Source organism: Meleagris gallopavo, chromosome 14 (assembly GCF_000146605.3).
Source record: "Meleagris gallopavo isolate NT-WF06-2002-E0010 breed Aviagen turkey brand Nicholas breeding stock chromosome 14, Turkey_5.1, whole genome shotgun sequence".
Classification (NCBI taxonomy): domain Eukaryota; kingdom Metazoa; phylum Chordata; class Aves; order Galliformes; family Phasianidae; genus Meleagris; species Meleagris gallopavo.
Window position 1 is genome coordinate 9427222 of NC_015024.2, and position 15041 is coordinate 9442262.

Sequence of the window (15041 nt, forward strand, 5' to 3'; positions counted from 1 at the left end):
CTCTTTTCAAGTATGCCCAGCACTGCCCCATCCATTGGTGTGTGTTGTGGATGATGTTGTGCCTTGTGTGACACCCTGGCTGCTGCACAGCTGTCTGTTCTTAGCTCTGCTCTGTGGGGGGATCCTGCATCAGCCTTCCGGGGTTTGCTTTGTTTTTATTTTGGGGGATGTGTGCTCCTGCTTTAATAGCACAGTTCCCAACAGGGGACAGCACTGCACTATTTAAGATGCTAGTCATTTTTAAGGAACTTTTCTAAACTTGTCATACTAAAAGCTACATTGTGCAGCAGCAGGCGGCCTCCATAAATCACTGATTTCTCTTTTTCTTCTCTTTTCCTTCCTTTTTCTCTTGCGCTCTTTTTATTCCAAGCCTGAGGATTTGGACGCCTGGGTAAGCTCTCTTTTTTTTTTTTTTTTTTTTGTCTGGATGTTGCTTATTCCAAGTGTCATGTTGTTACTGTGTGCGTACAGATTGTTATTGCTGAGCACAGATGCAGGACTTTATTTTCTGTCATTACATTTTAAAAGGTGTTCAGCTAGAAAATTGCATATTATTTCCTCCATAAAGGTTTCACTGGTTCCTTTTGTGTAGCTTACAGCTGCTGAAACCAAACTTGATCTGGTGGTGTGTGTAGCTGGCGAAGACAGTGGCAGAAACAGGAGGAAGTGAAGGTTACACCAGTACTGCTTTTTAAGGCTGTAAGGCTGCATCTGGGGTCTAAAACAAAGGAAGCAGTCACCAGCCTTCAAGAGAATAAGAGAAAGGGGACAAAAAGCAAGTGATGTGGTAGGCCTTGCCTGTTTGGAATAGTGACTGCAGGCAGTTCTGCATTGTTGGTGATATTTCTGCTGATACAAATGGAAGTTCAGTCAATGCTCCCCCATGGTTGCTGCTCTGGCACAGCCCTCCCTGTAGAGTTTGCTGCTTACTCTGGAGCATGATGTGTGCAGGCTGCCCCTTGCTGCTTGTATTGTCCTTTCAGCCCTGCTGTTCTCTTTAGGCTTGGCCAGGAGTGTGCCAACTAGCTGATTTTGGAGGTAGTCCTGTTCTTCAGTGCACTGCTGTCAATTCCTTTGTCTACTCTTGGAGCCTTTAATAGTATTTGTTTGTTTTTTTTTCCCCTGCCTCCTGGTCTGCTGCCAGGACTGGAAGAGACATTGGAAAGCATGAAGTGTAAGAACGTAGATTGGTGAGTGTGGCAGGTTGAGGTACCCAGCCCTAATGTCTGCTGTGCTACTGCAGGGATGTTGGTGGACACCTCTGGAGGAAGCTGGCGACTCCTCTCAGCAAAGTGCAAAACTAAAGCATCTGATAGAGACTTCAGGACCTTTTTTTATCCCTGTAGCTTGTTTCCTTGAGTTGCCTCTGACTGACTCTCTGGGTGTCATCTCACTTGTTCCTCTGTGACTGGTGAGTGTATTTGGCTAAGAAGATAAGTACTTTTGCAATAACCTTGCCAAGTGCTCTGACTTGCTTCTGAGGAAGTAGATTGAGGTACGGACCATCCCTTCTAGACTGAGTCACCCTTTCCAGAGAGGGGGCTTTGTTTTCCCAGTAGTCTTTTCCATGCTGTCTCGCACATCACTGCAGGTCTCCAGCAGCTGCAGGCTGCGCTCTTGTTGCACTTGATTCCCGCATGCTGCATTGCCTGCTGTAACCTAACCCTGCCTAGGAGCCCTTCCAAAGCAGACTTCCTTCCTAGTTTTCACATTTAACAAGGTGATGAGAAGGAAACTGTGATTAAGAGTAATAAAACTCTGCTGTTATTTCACAGAGGAAAACCAAAGCTGATGTGTGAATGGACGTAGCTAGAGTGAAGCCTGGCTCTACAAGACCAGGTGCACAGCATGTTGAGCTGTGTGTTGGCTGCAGCTCAGGATGAGGCTCAGTTTCTTGTTCTGTTCAGACAGAATTGAACCAATAATTCATTAACTCGATTAAGAGATGTGCAAAATATTAGTTTTGGTCTGGCTGTCAGCTAGCAGGCCAGTGCTTGGATTCTCCAGTGGAACCAATATGTAATGCATAGCTCTAGAGATATGCTGTCACAGTTGGTATCTAAATGGATTACTGGATAAAGGGTGGGGAGGAGGCAGGGAGTTGCACACACCTGTGCTTCAGCTCTTTGTTGTGTTTCAAGGTGGCATCTAGATAACTCAAGAAACTTCAGACTCCGAAAAGAGTGTGAAGATTTAAAAAGTAGGAAGAACTTGAAAGAGCCCCCAGCCAGTCCAGGTATGCACGCACCTGGAAGCTGTAGTAGTGTGCTTGCAGCTTATCTTCATGTCTTTTTGTAGGAATTTAATGCTTTTAACTTCATTACAAAGAGTTTGTGAGCATTTCCTAAATGTATCTGGTGGTCTTGTGCAGAGGAAAATTGCTTGTTGTGTACGTTCTGTTTTGCAAATATTTGTCCTGTGTTACTCTCCAGAATTTAGAGTGCATTTGAATATTTACAGTCAACTGCAGTGTGCCTCCATTCCCTCCTTGTTTTGTTTTCTCATTCCTCCTTGACATGACAGCCTGGTTTCTACAGTACAATTTCTTAGATGTCATCTCCCTACTTTGGTCATCTCTTGCATGCCACGTTCCAGCTCAGATGTCATTTCTGCAGCTTGGATGAGAAATGCAGTTTTCCAACATATGATTTTCAAGCCACTGTCTTATGCATATCTTTCCTCTTTCTTCCATTCTTTATTTTTAAAGGCCTTTATATGAAAAGTGTTTCTCGTGCTTTGTTTCCCACCTGCAATCTTAGTCCCCTGTGAAATTATAATCATCTCTAGCAGCCAGTTCTGTCTGGGACATCACAGGCTTCTGACTTCAGGTAGGGAATAGGAGGCACTCTAGAGGAGTAGAGGACTGGAGGAAGTCTAAATAAATATCCTATGTTCATTGAAAATGTCCCTTGCTGTCTAACCCAGTTTGGAACAGTGAATATTTCAAGTGATGTACACCCTGACTGTACCATTCATACTTCAAACATCATCATAAAGTGTACTAAAGTTTCTGGTAATAACAGCTGGGAGTAGAGGGAAACAGAAGCAACTTCCAAGCAGATATTTCACTCCATAGAATGTTTCTCAGCGTGCTTGAGCAGCTCTTTGAAACACTAAAAATATGTTTGAATTGTGAGTAAAAAAATTTTCCCTGCAAACTCTGGTTCATCGTGCAGTTTAATGGTGGTAATGTGGGTTTATCTGGGAAGTAGAATGGTGTGTATGCTGAGGTCTTGCTGCCAGCATCGTTGTAAGTATTGTTTTTGTTCTCACAAAGAAGTCTGCTACCCCAGAAGAGTAGCTCTGCCGCATAATTCATTTGTTTGGACTAAGGAGAAACTTTCTTGTGTTTTATAGGATTGATCTTTTGACTCTTTTCATTTTGTATTGTGCTTTAAATAAGAGCAAATTCTATCTTAATTGTGCAGAAGGGACAGCACTCTGATGCTCTTCTTTAATTTCCTTTTACCCTTAAGAAAATGTGAAGCAATTTTCTAATAATTTTATTTTATGGGTGTTACACCGAAAATTAGTGGGAGAATCGAGGTCCTTTGCATACCCACCAGACCACTGTCCCTTCTCTGTGCCACTTCAATTGAAGTTGCCTAGTCCCACTCAGAGGGTGGATCTGTGTTTGAAAGGACCATTCCAGTTCGCTTATTAAAAAAATGGAAGTTCTGGCAGTTAGGAGGTGCCCATCGATGCCCTTGTTGCAGAGGTGTTGCTCATCTCTCCCTTGCACGTTTCATCTGCTGTGCAAGCTGGGGCTTATACAGCAGCTCCGGCAAAACCAAAGTCAGAGATTTTGCTGTTAAGCAGAGCCTTTGAGAACAAGGACATGTAGATGTGTCTGCAGAGCTTGTGCCTTATCCTGGCCCTGTTGGCTGGGCTGACAAACATGAGAATGAGTTGTTTTTTTTATCTAAAAACACACAGATCCTCAACCTCTGTTTCATGTGCTCATACTTTGCTCATCAGCCATCTCTCAGTGTGTGTCTTAAAGGCTCTTCTTAGCCCTATTTATACTGCTGTAGTTCATCAGCAGGGGAGCAGAAAGAAGGAAATGCATGGCAACTTGCTTTCAGATGTAATTTTTCTCATTAACAATGGCTGTTGGCTGTAAAATGACAGGTCTGAGCCCACGGGGATGTTTCTGTCCCAGTTGTTTAATCATGTTGGACCAGCATTTTCTGTGATTGAACCACCATTAAAGTTATCAGCGGTGCTGCTGGGATGCTGTAGGTTAGCAGGGTGTGTGTTCATGGTGAACGGACTACTCGTTTAGTTTTTGACAGATCTTCTGTGCGGTGGTAACTTATGAGGCCCCGGAGATCTTGGGGAGGGATGGGAGGAGAAACACAAGTGCCATTCTTTTAGCTATTGTTGCTTTTTATTTTCAGATTTAAAAAGCTTGACTCAGTTCCATCAATGCCACGTTTTCTTAATGCTAACTCAGCTTAGGAATGGGATTGCAGCAAAGTGCTGCCAGTTGTAAAGAGCTGGAAGGCAAAAGCTGTTGCTATAAACAATTTTATTATTACTTTTTAAACTGGTCACTGTTTAACTGATGACCAGGTAAGGCCTTCAGCATGCTTTTGTATACCAAACTTCGGAAGCACTTAAAAAGAAAGAGGAGGAATTCTGACCTTAATGTTCCCTCCAAGTCTGTATCACTCAACTAGAGCTCAGGGTGTGCAGCCTGGTATTGTATGTGCAGAGGCATACAGAGACATGTGCGCTTAATTGTAATGGCAGCGGCTTTAACCAGGTGTGTAGAAGCACATGTATGGTCTGTGAGAATGTGTTGCTCTATAAATGTTATAACACAGCTTGCATTGGGTGTTTCCCTTATGATTGCAGGGATGCGTTACCTCTGTAGAAGTTTTCTGACATTCAGAGTAGTGTTTATGAAATGGAGGACTTGAGGCTTATTTTTAAGGTAACATGAGGGAAGTTGTAATAAACATCATGGTTTGTGTGATGCACTTGGGTAAGGCAAACTTCAGAAAATGACGACAGGAAAGTCCAGACGCATTACCTTTGTGTAATTATAGGCTTTCATGTAAAAAGGAGAAATAAAACCAAGGTATTGTGTTTGAGTATGTTACTAACAAGTGTTTTGGATGTGTGGGTTTAGTCCTAAATGAACCAGAACACAAAGTTTGAAGCTGCGTTGGCAGGGATCCCATACATTAGACCTGAACAGTGTGGATTTTCTGAGTTCCAGTCTGCATCTCATGTGCTTTCCATGCCCTCATGCTCTTTACCTTTAATTTCTTCTTCCACTGATTCTCCTTTGTTCTTCTTCCCAGGCTGTGGAGCTGCAAGGCAGGGAGGCAGAGCTGAAGCGACAAGAGGCCTTCTATAAGGAGCAGTTGGCGCGCATTGAGAGGAAGGTAAGGCCAAGTTGTCCTTTGTTTGTGGCCTCTGGATATTAATGGGATCGGTTGTGGATCTGAGCAGAAAGCCAAGAAGCACTGTGCTGAAACCTGGGACTGTCAGCACCCTTTGTCTGCCCCTATTCCTTACGTAATTAAACGAAAAAGCTGTACAAACAGAGCCTTGTGAAGAACTCACGTTAGAGATAAGTGGTTTTTAACTAGATGATTTTGAAATAAAGTTCATAGCAATTCAAACTTTTTTTCATTATGGGCTTTAGATGAAAGCTAGATTTTCTGTGCTTTTTGTTTTGTTAAAAATCCTTGTTAGGTCTCTTTTTCTTAAATCACAAATCTTGCTCTAAATATGAATTAAAATTGTATTATTAATTGTCCTCTGGGGAGCCCAGCAGTTCAAAGGATGTTGCTGCTGAGCACTGTTTCTTGCTGGATAAGCCTTTGAAATGAACTTGATTTGAAGAGACGCTGTCAAGCATCTTTTAAGCCCGAAATGACCTTTGAAAATCCATTTAGGGATTTGAATCTCTCCCCTAAATGTGGGATTTGCTTCTCTGTTTAATTGTTTACCATGATGAGTTTTTAAAAATTGATGCCATAAAAATAGGAGCAGCCATGCTGTTCCTTATGAACTAATGCAGTTTTTACTTCCTGGCAAAATGAAATAATTTTATAAGTAGCCTTTATTTTTTTAATAAATGTGGAGAATAATGTTCTCTAGTTTGAAGCAATTAGACCTCCTGTCAGGGAGTTGCATTCATCCAACTCATTCTTATGTGACTGAAAAATGCAAAGCAATGAGCAAGGTGGGTCATAAAGAGATGGAAATCAATCAGCTTTACTACTGTCATGTAGCATCACGGTGAATTCGGAACGCAGGAAAATTACAGATTATAGAAATGATAGAAAACTACTGGTATGCCTTTCCCCTTCTCATTCCTTGCTGCTGCGTGGTTGTCCATGCAGCAGTTTGGTTTGTTTAAGCTATCGATGGTAAAACATGCCCACGAGCAATTTCACGTGATACCATTTTGCAACACTTTAATCTATACAGTTCATTAAAAAATAAACTATTAAAACTACCACTTAGTGCTGCATTCAGATTTTAAATTCTATTTCTAGATAATGGGGATTGTTCAGTGAAATTGCAAACAATCCAGCAGCTATCGTTCTAATTATCACAGTTGTCCATATGTTCATACGCAAAGGGAATTTTTTGCAGTTTCTTGGTCTCATGCTGTGTGCTGCCATTACATTCTTCTCTCCAGATCTGGTCTCACGAGACAAACTGCAGGGAAAAATTGAGCGTGTCCTTTATGGGCAGTGGAATGGGGAGATGTTTGTGACCAACCTGCATTGCGCTCTTCTTCAAGTCTTATGTATTTAGTGTTTTCCTTTTCAGATCTGTGTCCTTTATAACTTCTAGACAAGGCAGTGTGGTTTTTTTGTTTGTTTTGGTGCAGGATCCTTTCGAGGAGTAATGTTGCTTGCTCATAGCCCTCTGCAAACTGTGGAGATGCACAGAGACTGCCTTTGAGTTCTTACATGTCCAAAGAAAAAGTAGATTAAGAAGCGCAGGGTTTCTTTCCTCTCCTGAAACACCGGGAAGTTTCTGACCCTCAAACACTAGCATCTTGTTCGTAATAAAATGGAAGAATGCCTTCAACCGTTAGACTGGAGTGGGAGGTGGTGGGGGCTAGAAGGGAGAGGAGAGAAATGTACTTGAAACAGTGTAATAAAGCTTAATTGTATTAGTTTTGAAAAAGGTTTTCGATCTCTGTGGATAATTTTATTCCTATAATGGTTGGAAAGATGGAAAACACAGCGCAGAGCAATCTTTTTTATTAGCTGTTGCTTTTATATAATTCTGCTTTTATTTGCTGAATACACGCAGACCTTGATGTATTTATTTATTTATTAATCCTTCAATTGTGCCCAAACCTTCCACCTCACGCTTTTATTTATGTCTACATATAAATACACGTGTAGCATGCATACATTAAAAAAAAAACAAAAACAAAAAAACAAAACAACATAGGTATATTAGAAAAATAAGGCAAAAGCATCAGAGAGAATTTCCTTTTTCTGCTGTTGCTGGAAGGGATGGCCATCTGGTCACTGCTTGTCTGAAGGTGCTGTGCCAGAAGTGAGGAGATGTGGTGGCTCAGTGTGGAGCTAAAAAGCCACATGTTGTCCTTCTAGGGTCTGTGCTGTCAGGAACTCCCCTTGTCCTCCCCTTTTCCACAAGTTCAGTTTGGCTTTGTCCACACTTCTTCCTGACAACAGAACTCAAGATGGCAAGTTCTGTAAGTTTGTTTTGAAGGAATTTTCTGAATGGTTGATGGAAAGAACCAATCACCTTCCTGGTAGGACGCAAAGAACTGTTGTGTTGTTTCTAAGAAGCAGCTACTTGTTCCTGCTGTACTGTGTCAGGCAGACTGTCCTGGTTCTCCTGATGATGGTCAGCTTACAAAGGCTGCGAGGTAAGATGCAAACAACCAGCAAACCCCTTTAAACAATAGAATCCCCTTGGAGAATGGCTTTGAGGAAGTCTGAAGAGCTGTCGATTGCTGACAGGTGGCTTGCAGCAGAAGTTTATTTTCATTCGGTATTTTTATTTGCTGTAATGGAACTTGGGTCATTGCCAGCATTCTCATCTCAGCCACTTTTTTCTGCACTTGTTTAACTCTTTGCCTCAGTATCACGTGGCACTGAGTACCATGGGTTAGCTATATGCACTATAAATTCTTTCTCCGATTTCAAATAGTTCTTGTCATTTAATATACCTTATGTGAAGGGGATGAAAGGAGTTCTTCATTAGTCATTCTCTGTAGATTTCTGTTCTCTTCCCTTTTTTTGCCTTCCCACTAAGCTTAGCAGTCCTCACCTTTTCAGCCTCTGCTTGTACAGGTGATATTTTTCCAGGTTTCTCATTCTGCTTGGTTATCTTTGAGCCCTTTTCCCCCGCAGTTCTGTCTTTGAGATGTATTGACCAGAATTGAACTCAGTAGTTCCCCTGAATGCGGCAGATTGTGTGAATATATTATCCCTTTATTTTGTAATCTCTAAGAGAGTACTGTAATCTACTGGACAGAATACAGAATTGGAAGCAAAAAACTCTTCATTTTCTAATAGCTGTTTCTCTTTGGGGAGTTTGAAACAATTACTTAGTCCATCTATCTCCGTTACTCCATCTGTAAGATGGAATAGCTTATAAAGGGAGGGCAAAGTGTTGTGAAACAGTAAAGCTATACAAATGCTAAAAAGGTTTTGCATGAGATGAACTACGAGTGTACCTTATTTCAAATAGATCTTAAACTGGATTTTGCCAGACAGCTCTTTATTAAAATTTTCACAGGGAAGGGCATGTATTAAGAAATAACTTCAGTGTTTCTTTTGGGTTTTTCCCCACATCTTCTATTAAAATTCTAGAAGAAGGAAACCTGAGTGTTCAGTTTGTTGTTCCGTACTGACCAACATTGGCTGCCCAGAGACTGAGTGCAACATCAGGGCAAGTATATGTGATATCTGCTCAAAATGCTTTCTCAGCCTGTGGTCATTTGTGACTTAGGTACTTCCTGAGATGTCTGTGTGTTTGCTAATCCTAGATGGATCACTATTTTCCATAGTCTAGCCTTTCTTGAGCAGTTCCCTACCCAGCTGTGTGTTGTGTGAACTGGTGCTTCCTTCTATCTGTTTTGAACAGAGATTTTGTACCTGTTAATCTACTTGTTGCCTTTTCCTTATGAGAGCTGGATCTGTGACAGTGAGTTCTTGCCTCCCTTTATGCCCCGCGTGGTTTTGTAGATCTGTTGTATTTCTTGATGCTATCTCTATTTAGACTGAAACATCCTGTTCCTTGGGTTTTCCCTATGGAAGTCTTACCATACTTAAATGTGACCAACCAGGATGGTTAGAAAGGTTTTCACCTCTATTCAATCATCCTGGAGAAATGGGAACCAGAACTGCACATGTAATGGTCATTATATAGAGATATGCCTTGAATTTACGTGGTAGCCTATGAGAACTGTCATTTGGTTCTGTTTCTTAGGGAATGTTGAATGCTTGATTTGCATTTCTGACTTCTGTTGAGCAAATGCCACGCACTGCTGCTTCCAGCACTCAGCTCTGTGAGTGCAGATTTGGACACATGCAGTAGCTGTCCTAGGATGGAACCGGTAATGCAGTTTCTTATTGGGAGATACTCTTTTTATTCTGCCCTTTGTGTCAGGTTGTTAGGGTTTGTGTACATGGTGAAGGGCTGTCATCTTTTTAGACCACTTCTTAAATAAAAATAAGTTCCAAAACGTTTTATTGAACAACTGCTTTGCAGAGGATTGGGATACAGGCCATGCTCTTAATCTTCCCGACTTTAGTTCTAGCAGTTCATTGTGGTTGTGGGTTTCAGTCTCTTGAGTTCTTTGGTAGTTTTTGTTTTGAAGTAGCTGAAGTATTTCTGTGATTGAGAAAGATGCAGGAAGTGAATCCTTTGAACTGACCGCTTCTTACATGGCCATATGTAAATGCTAGGAGTTTGGAAGTGATGATATGGATGTTCTATTCTAGCCCTGTTTGCAATGTGACTGTCTCATCTCTGATAAATAGTCCAGTAATGAGACCTGGGTACATTGATAGGAATGGTTAAACGTTTTTAACTCTAACTTGAAACAATTGTTTTACATTACATCCATGTAATTTGGAGTTGTTTCACTGAAAGTGGGTCTCATTTCAACTGTTACAAATGAGATTTTTTTACTGTAGAGTTTCCCTGGGTAGAGTGGATGAGAGTTGGGCCTGATAACTCTGAAACGACAACCTTAGAAATACACAATTTGAGAGGCTTAAGCTGATGTTATTTCATTCCTGAGTGTGTTACTGATAAACAGGGGCAGCAGGAGATGGAGGGAGCTTGTTTCAAATCATTAGCATACATACTGCCCAGAAGTGGGATTTGTGTTAAGGACTCTGGGTATTCATTGTCCTGCCATCTCCAAATGGTAGAAACATCTTTTAAAAAAGAATGACAAGAAAGAAATGCAGTCTCTCCTACAACCCTTCGGATACCAAGGGATTTCACTTAGCGTATTAGTTGTATACTTTCTCCCAGGTTAATATTTGTTAGATTTGTTTTGCTATTTGGCCTCTTGCTTGGTTTAACGTAACCAAATTTAAGGGCAGTGCTACAATACAGAAAAACCTGGGTAGCTGTTTGAAGAAGCGTAAAGCGGTGGAGAGGCTGAAGGTAATCTCAGCAGATGAAGTGAAACTCCTTGCTGTAGATTGATGTCTGTTGTTTGGATTTTCCTAAGCTGCAGCTCCCATGTTATCTTCTATTAGGTGGCAATGGACTACTGAGAGCAGTGGGTACATTAATATGCAATGTTTTCTGCTTGTGGCTTTTCAGAACAGTAAGTAGCAGAAGAGGTATTCGTAAGCTGTGGTGTATTAATGCAAGTGGGAAAGGAATGCATTAAATAAATAGATTTTTTTTATTAATAAAGTAGACTGCACTTTGCTTAGCTTCACAAATCTTGTAATTTTGTGTGTGGCATTCACCTGGTTTGGTTTGTTTAAATAAATCTTTTTGCCATTGTACTTACCACGTAATTTATGTTTGTAAGGCATTTAGTGTGTGCTAAATGGGAGAGAGGCGAACTTACTCTTGTTTGTTATTCTTATTGGCCTTGATCCTTGCTCTTAGAGCAGCTTCCCACTCTGTGGGGCAGAGCAAACCGATGTCCTTGGCAAAGGTGGCAGGGGCTACTGTTGAACGGGATGAGGAATGCATTCCCTGAGTTGGGCTCCCGGGATGTTTCTGTATCTGTGAGAGCTGTGGAGCACTCACCTAGCCTTGCAACAGAAAGCTAGAGAGGTGTTCTTGAACTGAGCCCTCTGCCCTCTCTCTGGGAATTAAACATTCAGTGCCCTTCTCTAAATGAGTTGATAGTTCCTGGCGGGTGTCGCTGACACCATTTATTTTCTCAATAAAATGGCCTGTAACATCTTAGGGCTGCGTGTGAGCTATTGCAGTGTGTGTAATGGCTGCTTTGTTTGCCCCTGGTCACTGTATCACCAGTCACTAACTTATTGCTCTATAAAGTGCTGTGGGGTACTCAGAGGGAGAACAGAGAGCATGAAACTAAGCAGTTCTCCAAAAATGCCTTCTTTCAGTGGTAGTCCTTGTCTTCTCCTTCATAATTCAGTTTTACAATATTTCCAATTTCCATTTTTTCTTTACCTAATTTACTGAAATCTCATCTCATCCCCTGCTGCAAGCCTTCCTCCTCCCCAAACTGCTGCAGTGCATTGTGTGACTCTACAACGGCTCTGACCCACAAAAGTGGTTTTCCTTTCAGGCCAGTGGAGCAATATAATGAAGCAGCCAGTTCATCAAACTGTTGATTTCATCTTCTGAGCGCGGGAAGGTTAATCCACAGTATAGTTTTCTGAAATAGACTGCTAAGATCCCTCCTAATCATCCAGATCGCTTCCCGGTTGCTTGGGCTGGCTGTCTGAGACTGTGGCGTTCCCTTTTGGGCTCTAGCCTTGGGTTTTTAGAGAAGTAAAATTTTATCCCGTTTGTCAGTGAAGTTTCGGAGCAGCAACAAAACTGGAATTGCCATCTGAAGCGCTTTTGACCTTCCATCCTCCTCCTCTCTTTCATTTACTCACACTAAATGTCACGCTGGTGGAAGAGGAGGGGCTGCAGCATCCCTGATTCCTTCTTCCTGCTGGTACCCACAGGGCAGCGTGGGGCAGAGGCTGTGCTTTCACCGTCTCCCCGCAGCATCCCTGTCTGCAGGGAGAGGCTGCTTCGTGCTGCCACCCGCTGCCTTAAGCCCACTTCAGTGCCCTGTGCTCAGATCCCCTGTTTAATGGTTGTTTTGCTGAAAGCTTGTAAAGTTTAGTAGTTAATATATCTCAGTACACCAGCTTTTAGAGATCAGATAAATTGATTGGTAATTTGATGAACTCAAAGAACATCTATAACAGCGTAAATAAAATGCGTTAGATGTCAGCACTGCCTCTCTGCCTTCTCTGCAGCCTGTATGTTTGCTCTTCAATATGTGTTGACTGATGTACAGTACATTACATCAAATTACGAGCAGCTTCTATGCAAACAGCAACTAAGTGTTTTCTTCCTTTTCAGTCTTCAGGATTAGTGTAGAGATGCATTTGCAGTCTGTGTGCTGAGGGGTGAACTGTCAGAGCCTTCCGGGTGATTTTGTTTCCCTGGCATTTAGAGTACCTTTGCAGAGGGGAGAAAGATGCTTATGGGCTGCTTCGTCTTGGAGGAATTCATCCTCAGGCTCGACTTGTGAAATAAATGTGGCAGCGTGTGGTTTGAACTTAGTGTTTTAACACTGAATTTAGCAGCTGAATTTAGATAACAATCTGGTATCTGGTCTCATCAGTGTATCACTATGAAGACTTGTTAAAGGCAGAACAAAAAGACTTAGAATGTAATCTTGTCTCTTTGTTAGAGTGTTCATCCAGTCTGGTCCATAAAGAGCAAAACAAGCCATGCTTTTAGTCCTTCCTTTTGAGAGCTTTTTTCATTACCTGATGTTTCTGGTGCCCACCCTTCCCTCCTCCCTTTCGTATTCAATCCAGTTTTCCCTCCTTATTCATTTTCTTATTGCCTGATAGTTCAGAGTTCTGTTTTCTGCCTTTGTGCTGTTTATAAGCAGAATGGTATTTATAAAAGTGTGTACATACAGGTAGCACTGTTAGCAGTAAAGACAGTGCTGCTTTCTTAGTGGAGAGCAGGACACACGTGTGTATATATATAACATATATATTATATGCACACGCACACATGCTTGTTCTGTCTATCTCAGCTATGTTTTGCTGTGGTGCAGTGCTGTAGCACCAAGTACGTTATCCTGCTACAGTAAATACCAGGGCTACCTGTTATTTCTGTGTAATTGGCCAACCAGTGTACAATTAATTTTTGGCCCTGTTATTGCAGTATTGGCTATTTTATGAAACTGTGGAAAGCAAGCACGGTGAATTGATTAAATATGTTGCAGACCTTAGGCCCAAGTCTGTGCGTCTGCTGGGATTTGGATGATTGAAGCTTGCATTTCTCCTGGGATATTCCAGATTTAGACTTGGCCTTGGAAATTGTTTCAGGAAGACAGAACTTGCCTGTGTGTGGAGTCCACATGCAGAGGACCTTGACTTTGGGGAACGTGAGATTTCTCTTTCAGCCTGCAGCATTCCTTCTGTGTGTGGTAGGAAAAAAGGCGTCGATATTGCGACTAAAAATAAAACCAAGGCTTAGGTGCATATCGAAAACGTCCACAAATTCTTGCGTTGCCTTTATAGAACATCTTTTATCACATCGATATAAAATATAGTTAATACTTACTCTGAAAATCGGGCAGAACATCTGAAATTTGTGCTGAATTAAGTAGACCAGGGATCAAACTTTGGAAAGGGACTGCCCTGCATTGATGGCGGCTGTACTTCTGAAGGGAGGGTGCTCAGTGCTTTACTGTGGATGTGTTAAATGCGTGTTTCATGACAGCCTAGGGCTGCTTCTCTGAAGGTTTTCCCCCATCTGTCATTCATTTTAAAGAAAATTATAAATAAAAAAAGCTATTTCAATTTCTTGAACGTATAATGCATGTTCCCAGAATGACTCAGAAGTAGCTTGTAAATAACATGTTCTAATATTCTTAAATATTTGAGTGCTGGGAGACTCACTGTGAGGTCTTGAACCACTGCAAAAAGTATTTGTTTTGGTTTGTCTCGGTGTCCTGACCCCGGGATGCTATCTGGCGAGTTGTCTGCTTGTTTTTTTGGGGTTGGCCAGTTGTTCAACTGCCCATTCTTCTGCCCCCAAACAATTCTCGTCTTGGTTTGCCATTAAACGCCTTGAGTCTAATAATGAGGGTTACCTGAGTCACCCATTTGCTGTCTAGCCCCATTATAAGTACAAAATAATGACTAATTTTTTGTTGGTGTTTTGTTTTTATTGAAGATAACAAATGCATCTCAGGGACTTTAGTGTGGAGGTCCAACACTGACACATGGGGAGAGGAGGGGTTTGTCCTGTTACCTGCGGGTGGGAGGTGCTGCAGGCAGCGGCAGCAAAGGAGAGGCAGAGCCAGAATGCTTCTGTGCTGACAGCCTGCAAGGGACAAGAGGAGTGGGAGGGGGAAATGCAGAGCTGAGATGAAACGCTAAGCCTCTCAACTGAGAAGGCTTCCAATAAGTACGTTATTTCAAGAGAACAGCTAGCATTTCTTTTCCTGCCCAATTACTGTATCTCAGGTCTTTTCTTAAGGAAAAAAGATGTAATTCCTCCTCCTTCTTTCCCCCTCCCTGTTCTGAACACAAGCCGTGCTTTTGCTTACATAACTCCAAGCTGCAACATTGCTGTGAGCTTGCATGCTTGGGTCAATCCAGGAGTGCCTGGATTTATTTTTTTCCCTTAGGGATGTTTTATGATGTATTGGATGCTATACAGAAATAATTTGATTTGCCTTGACATGGAGCAAGCCTTGAACTGACTGGGCTGTGGTTCCTGAAATGGGGAGGACAGCTCATACAGACACATGAACTGCTGTGTGCCCGCCTGGGCATGTATGTGAATTGAGAACTTTCAGCTGCTCTCCAGAGCTGTTATTTTTTTTT

The 15041-nt window shown here is 41.9% G+C and overlaps 1 protein-coding gene across 7 annotated transcripts in view; it reads left to right on the forward strand.

Moving 5' to 3' along the window:
* Positions 1-15041, forward strand: part of CHCHD6 (coiled-coil-helix-coiled-coil-helix domain containing 6) — a 107883-nt gene that overhangs the window by 28635 nt on the left and 64207 nt on the right. For 6 of the 7 annotated variants that reach the window (XR_002119616.2, XR_002119617.2, XM_010718540.3 and 3 more), the window contains exons 4-5: positions 371-391; positions 5313-5396. Coding sequence is in view for 4 of the 7 variants with exons in the window: in XM_010718540.3 (XP_010716842.1) it covers positions 371-391; positions 5313-5396 (105 nt within the window). In the remaining 3 variants the exon portion in view is untranslated. The remainder of the gene's footprint in view (positions 1-370; positions 392-5312; positions 5397-15041) is intronic. The other variant, XR_004161307.1, reaches the window with a different exon arrangement.